The 17,036-nt window shown below is 39.4% G+C and overlaps 1 protein-coding gene and 1 long non-coding RNA gene across 2 annotated transcripts in view; both read left to right on the top strand.

Annotated features, from left to right (window-relative positions):
• The first annotated feature begins 3,935 nt into the window (after positions 1 to 3,935).
• LOC139130288 (uncharacterized) lies at positions 3,936 to 5,535 on the top strand. Its single transcript, XM_070696040.1, has 2 exons — positions 3,936 to 4,663; positions 4,881 to 5,535. Exons 1-2 carry the CDS (start codon positions 3,936 to 3,938, stop codon positions 5,533 to 5,535), a joined length of 1,383 nt encoding a protein of 460 aa, XP_070552141.1.
• Positions 5,536 to 13,943: 8,408 nt separating this feature from the next.
• LOC139129438 (uncharacterized) overlaps positions 13,944 to 17,036 on the top strand; it is a 4,302-nt gene continuing 1,209 nt past the window's right edge. Inside the window, exons 1-2 of the long non-coding RNA XR_011551577.1 lie at positions 13,944 to 14,221; positions 16,772 to 17,036. The exon at positions 16,772 to 17,036 is cut by the window's right edge and continues 1,209 nt beyond it. This is a non-coding gene — a long non-coding RNA (uncharacterized lncRNA). The remainder of the gene's footprint in view (positions 14,222 to 16,771) is intronic.

Below are 17,036 nucleotides of genomic sequence, written 5' to 3'. Positions count from 1 at the left end.
ACGTACACTAACAGTGACACAAGGTGATTAATATTTCCATTGTTCAATGGTTACAGAAAGACAAAGCTATCGAAAAGATAAAGGTAAGAATTATTGCATAATATCTTTTTGGCCACCAAGTTACAGTCTTGTTAGACTGCTAGATTTACCGTTCATGTGTAACAAGCATACTTGAAAAGCATACATTTGATCATCTCTCGTCTCACCATATAAACTGCACGCGACCGGAATCGTTCAAGTATGTAAATTAAATACGATGGTTTCAATAGCCCTCTGCCAGACATATTTTTTTTCGAAATATATGGGTATGACAAAACTGTTGTCTTTTATGCTCCCTGAAATTGTAATAGCAAAGGGTTGAAAATCGCGATTTTATTTGAAAAAGACCTAAGCGAGGAAACCAATAAATCACGTAATATGTCGGCAGAATGTGCAATAGTATTCCGAAATAACAATAATGGTAAGCGTATATGTAACATGCTATAATTGTGTAAGGTTATGTCATAGCAAAGTGACGGCGAACAAACTGCAAAATTGACTGGAGCAAAACGAAAATGCATTTCAGTTCGAAGAAATTTCTAAATCGTTTAGCCTCTCAAAAGATGAAAAGTTCACTTTCACTTGGCTCTCCCGAAGATAATAATCTAGTACAGGTGTGATTAGTGTGGGTACGACGCAAATAGGTGTTCAGCTTTATAAGCAACTCAATAGAGTAATAATGGATAGACTCTTTTAATATTTGTTTTTCCTTGAACATTACGGGAGAAAATTAGTATATTATCATATTTGACAGTTTCATAACTGTTATCGAGGTTGCTTATCAGTCATCAGACCAATTAATTTCTTAGGCTACATGTCTTCACATGTATGTTTTCCGGTGATTTTAATTAAGACATCGAATTAACAAATATACGCTGTCATGGTTCAGGCCAAAGTTAAGCATTGGCATGTCACAACACTGTGTTAGTGTTCAATGATGTCAGAGTGTCGTCAACGTAGCTCCGACACCAAACGGGGAATTGTGTAAAGCAAAATTACTCCTAACATATAGTATCCACCCTTCTCCGTTTAATAAATACTTTGTATTCATGCCAGCGAATTTCGTCAAACTGTCGTGGTGTTTTGCTGTGAAACAGGTTGATACCACAGCAGACGATGGCGCATATTTGCATATTCCCTGGTCGTACTCTTTATCTCTCTGGCGCTTTCCTTTGTGTTGCAATGGACATTTGACACATTTCCTCGCCCCGATACAAATCCTCTAAAATCGTTTCCGTCAAAGGCGCTGCTTCAGGCAGATGTTTGTGGTAAACACAGCGCGTATGAATACGTTTCCCAGCTGCTGTGTTCCCGAATTGTCAGCTCTTCATACCTCGTCTCATCATACCGCCGCACTATGCTGGAGTTGTAAAAGATAATTACTTGAGAATAATTGTGACTGTCATGCTTAAAGAGTAAATTGATGATACTGTGGAAGTCTGAACTTTTCATACTGAAGGTTGTGACTGGTAATTTTGAAGCATTGTTTTCTAAAATAGCAGGAACAGATGAGGTAATGGTGTATGTCTCTTAAATCTGCACACCATACAGCAGATTTATGTAGCAGGTAGCAGCAGATTTCAATATAGGGAATACGTAATAATAACTGAAAAATTACTCTTATAATCATACCATGGAAACGTGCTGATATGTAAACGGAATTAGAACCATTTAAAAGCATGTCCAATTAAACGAACATATTGCATATATGAAACACTTGTGCAACACAGACACAGATACAGATACAGACAGAGACACACACACATATACAAGCGTCTTTGATACATACATGTATATATATATATATATATATATATATATATATTTATATATATATATATATATATATATTTGTATTGCTTCCTTTTTTTTTCTTCCTTTTTTTCTTTCACGAAGTGTATATTGCCTGCAAACTTTGCGTGAGTCAACGGTTGAATGATTGTCAAGAATCATATCTATTTGCTGATTTTTAACAATCATTTTGCAATTTTATGAAATGTTTACGATATAGGGATGTTTCAGTTTTGATGTCATGAGAGCCTGATATATTATGTTTAGAATTATTTTGTACAAACGGACAGAGGTACAGCGAACAAGGCGGGCTTTGTCGGTAAGCACATTTGTCAGATAGACGTCATACACACGTCTGCTGAGTATTGATAACTGGCAACAAGTTTAAAGTGTTCCGTCATGTAACTCTAAAAAATTTAACAGGAAGAATACATACAAAACAGGCATGCATTAACTAGCAGCTATATTGCGAGAATAGCTTCTCTATGCATATCTCTACTGTCTATGATCTATGCAAGCTGTAACTCAGCTGTCTCCGAAAGACAAAAGTATACGGTAAGCAAGAGAGAGGGCGCTCTTCTTCTGACGTCACACAAGGAAGTAAAATGTTGTGTCGGGCCTTCTTTAGTGCTGGTAATATAGAGTAGAAGTTTTTCGCGCTGCTTCAGCCGATCTAAAGGTAAGGTCGTCAGGTTTTGATCATCTGTGTTCTTCACTGTTTTATCACAGGCTTGGTCAGTCAACATAACGTAGATCTGGAAGAGTCTATCGTTTACACGGAGTTATGAATGCTCTATGACAGTGTCCACAGTTCGCCAGTAAGTTGAGCCACGGTCACTCCATACAAACTGTGGTTAAGCGTTACAATGGTGGGCGTCTATTATTTTTTATTGTTAGAGGGCTATTCTTTTGGACTGAGGTCGTATTCCTGTTGCACCACAGTCAAACGAGAATTAATAATAAGGGCACTGACCAGACCTTGTAAATGTACTGTAAGCTTAATTTCTATGCGATCACACGAATAGGCGAATAGCGCATCATAACTAAATCATGAAAATTTTGTAGGGCCTAACATCCTCGGTTTTCTCTGGCTTATCAGCTGACCTAGTGTACACAAATAGAGGTTCATAATTTTGATAAAAGACTCGTGGTTGACCATGTCACAGCAGTAGGAAATAACAAGCACACCAATGACAGCAGTGTTCAAGCTTTGCTGTACTTTGACATGTTGAAACGCTCATTTACAAACTTTTTAGTTATATTTGTTTTGCATGTTTGCTTACCTGCCTGTATTTTATTTATCTCTTTGTATATCTCTCTGTCTGTATTCTATGTCTGGCCCTCATCTATAATAAAAAGATATTTAAATTTGACTTTACATCCAACTCATTTACTATCTAGTACCTCTCTCTCTCTCTCTCTCTCTCTCTCTCTCTCTCTCTCTCTCTCTCTCTCTCTCTCTTACCCCAAGCACAGATATATAACACTATCCAGAAATGCTACCGTGACATTTCATTGAATGTATCCATTCTCTTCACAGGTACCGTTACTACCGTAAACTCAAAGCATCGCATCTCACATGGCGGAATCAAGTGTCGGTAAGGAACTTGACGACCAGTTTCTCCAATGTCCAACATGCATTGAACGGTTCTCCAATCCCAAACTATTGCCCAAGTGTGGCCATATCGTCTGCCTGACATGTCTCAACGGAATTGATTCCCAAAACTACGGCAAACTGAAATGCCCCATTTGCAGAGTTGATAACTCTTCCTCCATAAGGGTCAAGGGCATCGACGGCCTCCCGGACAGCTTCACGACCAACGCTTTGATATAATTCGTGGAGAACAAAAAGAAGGAAGAGGCTAGCCATCCCTGTTGAATCTGCGGGAGGTCTTCCGTGGCATACTGCACAGTATGCGACCAACTTCAGTGCCAAGAATGTCAGAATAGACACATAAAGAAAATGGTGACCAAAAACCACACAATGGTCCCCATGTGAGGAGTATCACTCGACCCCGAAAGATCTGCCGCGACCGGCCAACTGTTCCCACGACAGTGGCCACCAGGTGTAGATGTACTGCATGACATGCCAGTTCCTCGTATGCATGGAGTGCATTCTCAGCGAACACCAGGGAGGGCACCACAAGCACGTGAGCTTGAAGACAGCCGCTGAAAAGAAACGGGAGAAGCTAGCAGACCTCGTCAGCAGCATGAACAAGAAGCTGCCCGAGCTGCAGGTGGCCAGCGATACTATGGGCTGCATCAGAGAGGATCTCATCAGAGAACGGAGCGCTCTGTACAAGCGTGTGTCGGCAAGGACATCGGCCATCTTACAGGAAGTTAAACAGTACGAACAATCGTTGCTCCAACAGATTCAGGACCATTACACCGGTCACTTGAACGCCTTGGAAAAAGCAATAACCCGATTTGACGACATGGTCAAGCAAGGGGATAAAATAACTACCATAGCAACTGAGCTGCTTTGGAGCGACATTGACTCCCTCGTATTCTACCTGGAGAAACAGCATCTATCCAAGTTGCAGGAGATTGTCTCTCAGAAAACCGCCATACCTACCTCCACTAAAAAACCGATCGAGTTCCACAGTGAACCCACCCATGACCTGAAACTCACAGACGTCATCGGCACAGTGCGAGTCAAGGGAAGCCAAAGCGCACAACCAGTGTCGAGTGAAGAAAAAACCTTTCGTTTCCAAGTCGGGCGATTTCAAACTCAAACAGCTGTTAGCTCACTGTTCACGAAAAGCAGTGACGAGTCATCGCTAACATATTCTAATAGCCGAAGGAAGTTTCAACGGACCGTAGTCATCGACAAGTTTGGAAAATTATCAGAGAGGCAGGCACTACAAAAACCAAGGGGGCTCAGCCTTACAAACGACGACAGTCATTTCTATGTGGCGGCCATGGAAACGACAGAATCCTGAAATACACCCTCGGCGGCAGCTATAAATCCCAAATGCACATTCGTTCTCCGTTTGATGTTGCAGCCATCAAGACTTTATCCTCTATTGATGGGAATATCCTCCTGACAGATGGCACGTCACTCCACCGTTGCAACGATGCCGGCGAGACGTACTTCTCCGAGGACTACGGGCAAACGTCCGAGCGACACTTGGGTTAGCTACAGATTCCAACCAGAGCAAAGTCTTTCTTCTGCTAGCCACTGACAAAGCGGAAGCGTGTATCGATTCACCCGTATCACATCTGCAAATCAACCCACCAGTATCTGATGCCAAGCAGCACAGAACAGTTGTGTTTTGGGACCTTGGTTCCAGCAGACAGAAGCAAGAGATCGACTTTGAGGGAGATGCCAGATTCCTGACAGCCAACAGCCTAAACCAAATTATAACGGCAGACAGCAGCGCCTGCAAAGTGATGGTCTACGACGGGGATAGCAAACAAATCTTATTCTCGTTCGGATCCAAAGGACAAGGCGATGGTCAATTCGAAAATCCTCTGGGCGTCGCCACAGACGCAGACGACACCATTTTCGTCTGCAGCAAGGGCAGGGTTCAGTTGTTCACCAACGGAGGGCGCTTTATCTGTCGCCTTGACAAGCCCAGTGATCAACTCGTCCATCCTGTGTCGATCTGCGTCACGAAGAGACGACCGTGCAAAGTCATAGTGACCGATGAGGACGAGGCTGGTGGCGGGAAAATTGTCATTTACAAAGAGATCCCAGCGTAATACGTGTAGTACAGTTTTTGACATAACCAAGCGAGAAACGAAGAGAATACAGTAGTTTGACACGAAAGAGGGCTTTTGCTTGCAGTATTACTGTGGGAGCGTAGCATACCTTGCACGCCACACATTCCAAGGCGTTGCCATACTTATCATTAAAATGACCGTACTACATTTTAGTTTGCGGTCATCTAATCGTACTATATATGTTTTTTTGAAATTATGCAGATTTGATTAAATTAACAAACCTTGAGCCAAGTGTATTGTGCAATGTATTCATGTCGATCGTGAAAACATATCAATTTACTAATATGATGTGTGTCTTTGGCGTTTTGGAACTTTTCACCAGTTCAGTAATTTTGAAATATGACGATACTTGAACCCTTTAGTTGTAGTGAAACACATGGGACTCTGGCAATTTACATTTTTTCGTTGTACCATTTACAATACTGACTGGGCACTCATTTCAGCAGCTGAATGCTTTCACACCAGTCAAACAGATGAACTTTGACCAAGAACATGCAGTTTCTGATACAAAAAGACAGGAACTCAGATGCAAATACTGTACGTGCACACCACCGTCCTAACCAATTTTGGCACCGGTGAGTTTCTTCGGCCTTGGGGCGGTGGATTAATATTTGTGGACATAAAAAAGTCCCTGACCTCCTATCGCCCATGGGAAAACATTATATCTGAGGCTGACCCCATTCCAACTCTCGAAAACAGGGTGAACCCCGGCCAAGTGAAGGCAGCGAAAGAGGTGTGTGTGCATATATATATATATATATATATATATATATATATATATATATATATATTATATATATATATAACCTGTCAAACTGAACCTTAGAACTCTACGTTAAAAGGACCTCTCTCAACCAAACACCTCTCCAAACCGAACAATTTTCTCAGTTGTTATATGGTTCAGTTTAGACAGGTTTTAATGTGTGTGTATATATATATATATATATATATATATATATATATATATATATATATATATATATATATATATATATATATTGTTATGCTAAGATTCCTTTCGTTTGTTCTGTCTGAAGATTGCTGGATGCATGAAACTTAAGTAACAGGTATTACTATTTTGTACTTGAAGTAATTTGTGTTGTTATTTATAACGCTCTGCTTTCCGCATCGAGCACTGTTATAGTACAAGAATTTCAACATGGCTAAATTTTGAATGTAATACTACTTTAAATAAGCTGTGAATGTATTCCACACTTGTTGTGCACAACTACATGTCACGAACGGTCGTACATAGGTTGATTTCATTCACTGAAATAAAACACGTCAATCAAGAAAACTTAATGGTAATTAATTAGACTCTTACCAGCCATCACGGTAAATGGTAATGTACCCATTCTTTCCTGAATGAATGTCTGTTTTCTCACTTGTGGGTAAAGCCTTATATTCAAGGGATAGTAACTGTATCTGTTGACAATTATTTTGTGAGTTTTTTATTCTGTATATTAACGGCAGAAATACCAAAACTTCAGTTTGTAAACGTAATATACATATGCATATAGTGTTTTGTAATAATGCCAATAAATGGATTTTGGTCTTGACTGAAAATTTACTTTTTGCCATTACGTAGGCAGGACCTGGCAGGCTATTCAACAAACTTAACACATGACATTGCCATTGACATTGACAATGCACGTATGTACTCTTTCACCATCATGGTGGACCTCTACAGAGAAACATTGGGGTGTGAAGGATTAGAAAGTGCAAGACACTGTGATTGATAATACAGAGTAACAATAACAAAAAAGTTACACCAGTATCCCTTGAAGGAGAACTAATATACAAACATATATATATATATATATATATATATATATATATATATATATATATATATATATATATATATATATATATATATATATATATAATTAAAAGATGCAGTTATTCAAATGTATAAAGAAATTCTGTCAGACAGAAAAACTGTTCATGATGAATGCGGATTAGTCCAACTTGTTGAATAGATGTTCTGTCTTTGTCTCAAATGACGTCACGAAAATGATTTTACCGGTCAACAATCCGTCCTATACCGACCGTCGGAATTAGTATCATCCAACTTGAAGAAATAAAGATGTAAGAGAGCTTGAAGTAAATAAATTGCCATCTAATGATCGCATGAATTCGTGAAACTTGAGTTGCAAGCACTTGATATACTTTTGAGTTGTTTTCAATTTTATCCTTATATATGCGCATATGTATGTATGTATGTATGTATGTATGTATGTATGTATGTATGTATGTATGCATGTATGTATGTATGTATGTATGTATGTATGTATGTATGTATGTATGTATGTATGTATGTATGTATGTATGTATGTATGTATGTATGTATGTATGTATGTATGTAATATGTATGTACTATGTATGTATTGCATTGCTTGCATACATGCATGCATGTATGCATGCATGCATGATACCTTCCTACCTACCTACCTTCCTGCATACACTTTGGCGCTGTACGTGCTGACACGGTCACTCCATAAAAATGCAGTAAGCACTGCTTCGAAGACATGGAAGTGTGCGCTCTGGTCTTCCTTTTGGAAGAACACCACGTGAAAGCATATGCATGACAAAACCATATTTACAACGTTTTAAAGATGAAAAATATTTTTACTTTAAAGGAGAACGAAAGGTTGAACATTGGCACTAAGATATGAATAGCGAAGAAAACAGAAAGCAATTATGAACGAGGAACGGTTGAAGTAATGTACATTTTAAAACCAACTCAGTTCTGTGCTATTATTACTGTATCATTATGTCGCAATCTTAGACAAACACCTTCCAAAAAGCAAAATAGTCACGAATCTTTAACAGTCTTCACAATCTACAAATTGCCAATAAAATCTCAGCAAATATGAATGGGGACTTTTGTGTTTATTTTTACACCAAAAATGTCGGTCGTGTAGGGGAGAAGCTTCTCCGAAATAGGTCATATTTATTAGAAAAGCATTCTAAATGTTTCAAATATATGTCAATATCGCACCGTTTGCTGTTCAGTAAGAGATGACAAAGTTTGCAGACGACAGTCATGTGGAATGACCTTGGCGCCACTTAGAGCATTTTTGGTTGAACTATTCCATTGCAGTCGTGTGTAGCTTTCGAAGATAAATGTATGCCACATATGGTAGTAGATGACATGACATGACATGACATGAACCGAAAAGTCGGGCCAAGTTGGTAAGGGGAGAACCGTTTGATTTCGGGAAAAATTGTCGGCAGGTGAAGAAGAAGAAGAAATGATACAGTAATGTCTTGAGGAAGAAAATGATCATAGCAGACCAAAGTAAGAAACTTGCCATAAAAATTGAGCAATCTCAGTCTTTCATTTTCTCATTCTCTGGAAGTGCGCCGCCTTTGGCGATGCTAACATTTTGCAAATACATGAGAAAGGCCAATGTCTTCAATGTTGGATTGTTGTCTATTCTTACTCAAACACTGATCATGGAAAAGAATATAGTAAAAATATCAGTGTCCAATTTCATTTTCAAACAGTCTTAATTATTAAAAACTCTGTTGAAAGTCTTGAAAGCCCATGGCACCCGTGTGTGTGAATAAGAACAATGGTGTGAAATGTAAAGACAGTCTAGACTTGGTTCCAAACAGCTATCCATGTTTACACGGTGTAAAAGTTTGGTGCTGTCAAGTGTTTATGTGTTACTTTAAGGCAGCTCTGCATATTGTCACTGTGTAGACGGTTCAGCCTTTCACGTCAAATCTGAAGTGTTCTTTCAATACTCAGTTCCTGAAAAGATTGCGTCATGTCCTGTGTATGTATCCTCATGACATTTTTATGAGTCTCAGAATGTTTGTACAATACAAAAACAATTCATTACTAGGCACATTTTCCTTATACCAAGTAATTAAGTAAATGTTTTGCTATAAGTATAGGATATTGTCAATTGTTGTGGTTAGACCAAGTAAAAAGTATTTCTCAACATGTAGTCCTGTACGTGTTCCCTGTATTATCTTTTTATCCAGATTACTCCCGTTTGACATACTACAATTATTGCTCTTTTCACTGACAAAAAATCAACTTCACTTCTTTATTTATTTATTGAAACTTAATGTAGAATGCGCCTTTGGCACAATAGTTAAATGGACTCTCACATTTCTACAATTCTTTTCTGATCTACCACTTGTGGGGGCTCATTTTAAAGCTTTTGGGGAAAGAAAAACTTTCACCTTCTTAGTTTTTCGAAAATCCAAAATTTATTTTTCCCCAAAAGAGTTAACAGAGGATTGCACCATTGCACAGATCAATTTCTCGAAATGTTCGATGGAAGGGGGCACCCCCTCTCTCGCATTCTCCCCGGGGTGTCCTATGTTATTTTCAAATAGTTTTATCTAGTGGAAACAAATTGAAGACGCCTCTCAGAGTGCACCAGATTGCACGCGTCAATTTCTGAAAATTTATGAGGCGAGAGGAGGACACCTCCTTTCGCACTTTCCCCTTGATTGTCCTGTGTCATTTTCAAATACTACAAACAAATTGAAACACCTCTCAGATTGTACCAGATTGCATCATTTCATACTTCAAGGTTTCAACATTTTTTATGCGAGAGGGGGGACTTCTCGCGCTCTCCCCCTCCCCTTTGGGACAATCCTTTTGTTATACACATTCCCTGTCAGCTGTCCTGTGCTCACATAGGATTCTTTAAGATGTGCAGTTGTTAACCAACGAAATGTAACATAAGAACCGCATATTAAATAACTGGTAATCACGAAAAATTGCATTGCTTCCACACGTGAAAAAAAATGATGCAGGACAGACAGTAGAAAAAAACATTTGCTGCAACAGTGGCGGGGGGGGGGGGGAATTGCTGCCATACCCATTTCCTCGCGTGCCCCCCCCCCCCTCAATCATGAAATTGTTCTCCCTTCATTCCAGCATAGGCAAGTTCATTAAGTCGGGTCACTTGATCTGTCCACGTCACAATGACCCGTTTTCGTTTGTGAACTCAGCGGGAAGAATGCAGGGTAAATACTTGGCATTGTTTTCGCTCTCCATTCGGCCACCCTTGATACTTCAGGCTACGCTGTTTACCTCGTCAACGACTTTTGTCTCATGGCAGCTCGCCAGGTCTCTCGCCACAATAGCGACTGCGTGTACAGCTGATATATGCGTGAATGGTCGTATTGGGAGGCCACTAGGTGTTGACCTTATTATATGTCAGCACTGGCATGCAGCTATCTTCAAACGCTATTATGAGTCCATAAAGGGGCCGGATTTTTATTAGTTTTTTATCTCGGAGCAAATTGACTAACTGTGCACAACTATTAAAGGAGTTCAAAGGACTAAAATCACATAAACAGTAATTGTCAACAACCACAACTGCGAGAACCAGGGTTTGAGGGCTGCCCCTTCAAGCTGGTACATTTTCAGAACTATGGCACTTTGTGGCTAAAGGGGGAAGGGATAAAAATAGCTGTTGTTGGGGTTCTCGTATTTTACAAATACTCATCTTACGGATGCGAGTAGCTGTTAGGCGGTTCTCCGATTCAGATGAAGAGATGTGAAAATATTTGTTTTCCGCCAAGTTGCTGAATAGAATGAATGAGCAACAAGATATCACAGAATAATTTTTTATAGTTCTAAGAAATTGAAAAAATACGAGATTGGAACTACATTAAGACATTTTCACTAGGTGACAGGTGTTCTAAGCTATCAGAAATTGTGAAGAATTTTTTTTCGGTGAAAACCTTCTGTGTGACCCCGATATCAGCGGTAATTTTAAAAGACTTCATGTATAAAACACTTCAAAACTGAAAGTCGACTTGTTTCAATTTAAAGGGAGGGTGTCATCGGAACTTTGTTCAAAGGTCACGTCAACATCTCAGTTTTACACTTAAGAAAAGAGTCATTTCCTCTCTTGATTACTCAATCAATGGTCTTTGTTGTCAAGGATTAGGGCATTTACCTTACTTCCAACCTTGATTATTCTTTTCACGTCAATAACATTGTTTCTAGAGCCTTCAAATCTCTTGCTTTTATTAAGCGTCTCTGCCAGCCATTCAATGACATACAAGCAATTATTTCTCTGTATTTTTGTTTATGTAAGATCTATTCTAGAGTATGGCTCTGTTGTGTGGTCACCCCACCAGCAGGGTCGGTCAGAAAAAATTGAGCGAGTACAAATGAAGTTTGTGAAATACATTTGTCGTAAACTCAATGTTCACTGCAGTAAATCCAGCTACCCATTTTATTGCAGAATTCTGAACATTCCTAAGTTATACAATAGAAGACTAACCCTTGACTAGTGCTTCTTATACAAAATAATCCATTCACATTATGATTCACCACATATTTTAAATCAAATCTGCTTTTATGCCCCCAGTAGAAATTTACGCAAGAAACCCCCTTCTAAACCAGACTTTCTGTTATTTGCAGAAAATTCTCAACAGTGCCCAGATGCGTGTCTGTTTTTAACGATATCTCTTTCAAATGTAATATAGGTATTTTCTCTACGCTGTGTATTTTTAAAACTATTTTATCCAGTCATTTTATCAGTTTGTGTATATTTTTCAATTTCATGTAACGTGTTACTTTTATGGTTGTCTTGGTGATGGTGTGACCTTTTTTGTTTCGCAGATCTGTTAGTGGGTTTGCCCTTTTATCTGTGTATCAAATAAAATAAAATAAAATAAAAAATGAAATAAAATACTTTGTATGTTGCCATGGGCCCCTACGACCGATGTAAACACTGTACCCAGTGTAGGTTGGCGATTGATTAAAGTTAAAATATGTTTGTTAGTTATGATGAATACCGTAAAATTGAAATATTGCAGCTATGTTGACGTGATGCATCTAGATATCATGCATGAAATACATTGCTTGTAAACAAGAAAGACGCACACGCGCATTTCCGACGACCCATCTCTTCAATAAGTACGCGATTGTTCCAGAACGTCACTATCTTTACCTTACAGCCTTAAAAAGTGACACAAATTAAAACAGACGTTTTATGATTTATTTTCTCTAATACATTTTCACGTCAGCATCTCGCAAATCAGAGTCTTTATTTTAAGAAAAAGTGACGAAATCGTACAAATGATGACAACTGTTCAAACCTTGAATTGCCATGCGTTTTGCTTGCTTGTTTACTTGTGTGTTTTGTGGAGCACGATTTGAAAGTTCATTCGATGCATTCATGAGCAGCAATAAAACCACCTTATCTTTGTCACCAGTGCCTTGTGTGGCTGCCTATGCTTTCTGCTAAAGTTTCCTTGCGGACGGTCCCACACAGATGGGTGATGGTTAGCTTACGCCTGTGTTGCTAGTATAAGTTCTACACAGCCCTGTACTCGGTGAACCGTGACAGACGGACATATCATTTCCTATCGTGGTGAACAAAGATGAAGTGTTCGCGAACTTAGCGCAAACGAACAGATAACGCAAGAGTTTGACAGTAGCTGCTGGTGCCATTTTGGCTGACAATATCGCTGGTTTTAGCACACACACGCACAAAAAATTTTAGCAAGTGTTGACTCAGTACCTTCTCCAACTTGGCACTGTTGACAGGAGGGATATTCATGCACTATGTTTCATATGCATGCTCATACAGAACCTTACTTACGCAATACTTCATCGCCCCCCCCCCCACCAATGAGAGTGGGGCAGATCATGACCCATGACGCTGTATAAAACTGAAAAGAAAGAATATGACAAAGGAGCTCGACAATCCATAAATCAAAGCGAATCATGTGAATAACAACTCAGAGCAACGCCCTTCTGCAAAATTGTTTATTTTAACATAGACCCTCGTGATTTTGAACGGTGACTTACGTATGCCGTAAGAGCGCGTGACTGACACTAGGGCGCGCTTTCATTGACAAATATTGTTGTCGCATTGAGAACTGACGAATGACGTCGAAATAGGCAACTTGCCACGACCATTGCAAGGTTTTGAACGTGTCAGCTTCCAGATCATTTCATGGCGAACTTCACAATCCGCCATAACATGTGGAATAAACGAAAATAACCAATGAGCATGGTAATTTGGAACGATAAACAATGAATGGCAAGGATAACAATACCCTTAAAAACCTTATACATATTTATTGCCTGCACCGAACAACGTCATTTCTCGCCAGATCGAAACTTAACTTCCCGACCGAACATGAAATTCAGTAGCAACGATATTTTTCCAAGGCTCGGGTTAGATACAAGTAAGGGAGATGGAAATATTTAAAAAGAAAGTAAGATCTATTTTTGTCTATCTATGATGTACCAGGAAATAGAGTGGGCGAAAGGTGTACGTGCATGTCAGTGATTGACAAAACCATTGTATTCCGCCAAGTTCCTCCTCACTGAGTAGTCGGTAGAATGTGATCGCCTGCGCATGCGCACTTTCAGCCGTATAGGCAGTTCAGATCAGGGCAGCAGGGAGAGCCGAGCCGAGCCGTCAGCGCGGAAAACCAGTTTGCAAATCCTGTCGTGCAATTGAAGTAAACACACCAGAACACATAGCAAATTAGACACAAACAATATGAACAGAGTATACATGAAATAATAGAAGTCAAGTTGACGTGTAGATCATGTCTTCAGTGGATAATGTACGTGTGTGCGTACGTGTGTTTCGTCGAGGACCAGGTCAGCGTAGCGTAGCCGTAGATGTAAAGCCCGTATCTGGATTGCTGTATTAAGGTCAGTAGATTTTGTTTTTGTTTGTTACGTTGCGTTTGCTTTCGGGCGTAGGCGCCCTGCTTGGATATTTGCCGGCCTCTTATCTTCGGAGTTTCATTGTCACGTATTTTGGTGTGCGTCCTGAGAAATGTCAATGTTACTTTGCATATAGGCACTTTCACTTTACTGTAGTGCGCGAACATAGGCGTATAGATAGCTACAGCTATGACCTTTTAAAACGCTGGTATGTTGTTTTACAAAAGCGCAAAGGTCGCGCAAAGGACGAACGCTTGTGAGACTGCGCAGTCGCTGTGGACAACAACACTCCTTGTTGCGGTTTCCCTATACGAACGCAAGCTATGCATTGAACTTGTAAACGGTGCCGCATTCGATGGAAATGCATAAACCGTATTTTTTCATTCACTGTATTAGGATCAATATATTCATTTTCGCTCAATTTTGGTTTTGACTGTGGCGTCTCTGCTAGATGACTGGGTGTCGTACGTTGCCGCGGTGGGTTTGAGCGCGATCGAATTAAACTGTATTGTCTACTATACAGTACAGCATCCAAGCCCCATTACGTATTACGTGGCTATGTATCACGTGACGATCGATAATACTTGTGTTAACTTACTGAAGACATAGCTTTAGCTCTTAAAGACGTTTTAATTGTTTGTTTTTTTCCCGTAAAACACTAAATTTTTTTCTTCGTCTCCGTAAACGACTTCAAGTTAGACAAGGTCCCGGCACAAACGTGTATTAATCTCTAAAACACTGTCCATTGAATAAGTTATGCAGTTATGCCTAATGAATTCTACTCTTTGAATAAAATTCGTCTCAATAGTAACAGTTGACATTGCAGTCTTGGTAAGGTGAACAACATGCAATTGGACAATATCATGGTTTGGGCAGTGGAAAATACACTGCATTGTATGAAGAGATGTAAACTGAGTGAAATTACACCAAAAGACTGCAGCTGCTGTTGAACTGTATGCATTTTGTATTGTTTAGAGATATTCAAAATGTGTTTGTTTGTTGTATTGTCCGTGCTATAAAATCAACAATGACTTTAACAATGCCTTGGCTTATGCACGCTCTCCAGTAAAAATCCTTTGTTTTATGTTTATGTATGTGCCCATCACAAAGAATAGTTATGCGTGTTTTTGTCGACATCATGACATTATACATCCTGACGTCTGGACCGAGCGTCGCATAAGGACATTTGTCAACATGAACGTCTGACTCGATTAAAACCTAAAACAAAACCCGATCCCCAAGAGGTATTACTTGAAATTGTGCCCTCGCGCGACTCCCTGTAGAAAAAGTGCGAAATTAAGAATTTAGGGGAAAATCTTATTTTTATAAAAGATAAACAACTTTATCACAAATCGACTTATGAACACGGATAGAGCTGTCTGAATATGATTTTGACAAGTCGACAAAACGAAAGCAAATGCAAAGGCGTCGCTTGAATTCCGTTAGTGTTACTCGTTCATATTTTTAGAGTTCTACGTATTTGCGGCGGCTTCTGCCCATATATTGTTTGCAGACTACAAATCTCTGGTAACAATACCCGTTGTTCCGAACACCCAGCGAATGTCGTGAGGACACATTTGTTATTCGCTGTTGAAACTCGTCGAATAAACAGAGCAATTGTCCAGTTCGCCGTAAAATGACTTTAGCCATCAATCAATGACTATTGCTGAAAGGTTCATATGAGATACCGTGCGTGAGAGGTGTATTTACGTTTCGAAGGTTCAGAATATAAAACCCAGATCAGGGTTAAACGACTGTGGCCATTCGAATCGTGCGTATGCGAAGAAAAGCCCGGTGAAGTTGTAGCTCTTTCATTTTCCCATTGCTTCCCATGGCGTCAGATAATCTTTTACCTGAAAGAAATAATATGAACCGATACGAACACAGTTAGTAAGCACTGTAGCCACCTTGAATCCCTATTTAATGTAGAGTACATAACTTTGTGTTTTAGCAAATCGAGCGGTAGTGGTTGGCTACCTACCTGCGTTTCGAACCAGGCACGCGAAGATGAGAGCTTCGAGAAAAGTGAAAGCCACCGACAATGAATGGCGGGTCATTTTGAGCTCCATGACTGTTTGACATTTGGTCGCAATAAAGTAGATTGAAGAAGGAAAATCGCTTCAATTTCGCCCTAGTTCCATATTTCGTTACCCCGACGTCGGAGCATTCAAAAGAATCATTATCAACAAATAACATTCACTACGCTTTAAAGCATTACATTAAACAAAGGACACTTAATATCAATTTTGATGTCACGTGACATATATATATATATATATATATATATATATATATATATATATATTATATATATACATAAATATATAAATATATACTTCACACATACAGTAATATATATATGTATACCGATTTTACAGTATGTATATGCGTGTATATATTTATTTATTTATTCATTTATGTTTATTTATATTAATATGATTATATATGTGTGTGATATGTTTTATATTTCGGTATTGGTAGTTATAGCATAAATTGAAAGACTCATATCTCTTTCTCTTTCATTTCATTTCACAGAGATAAAATCACCTATCGACTGCCATGGAGAGATGTTCTCCTGACTCTAATGCCAGGCAACGTTTGTCTGATTTGTTGACATGTCCGGTTTGTTTGGACCTTTATGACCAACCTCGGACATTACCGAAGTGCAAGCACGATTTCTGCAAAGCCTGCGTCAGGCGTGTCCTTTCTGCGAACCGAAGTTCGCTGAAATGTCCGGTGTGCCGCACGGACAACACGGCGGCGATTCCCGGGAGAAGCGTCAACGAGCTCCCGCGAAATG

This window comes from Ptychodera flava, chromosome 3 (genome assembly GCF_041260155.1).
Source record: "Ptychodera flava strain L36383 chromosome 3, AS_Pfla_20210202, whole genome shotgun sequence".
Classification (NCBI taxonomy): Eukaryota; Metazoa; Hemichordata; class Enteropneusta; family Ptychoderidae; genus Ptychodera; species Ptychodera flava.
This window is presented reverse-complemented; position numbering and strand designations above follow the sequence as displayed.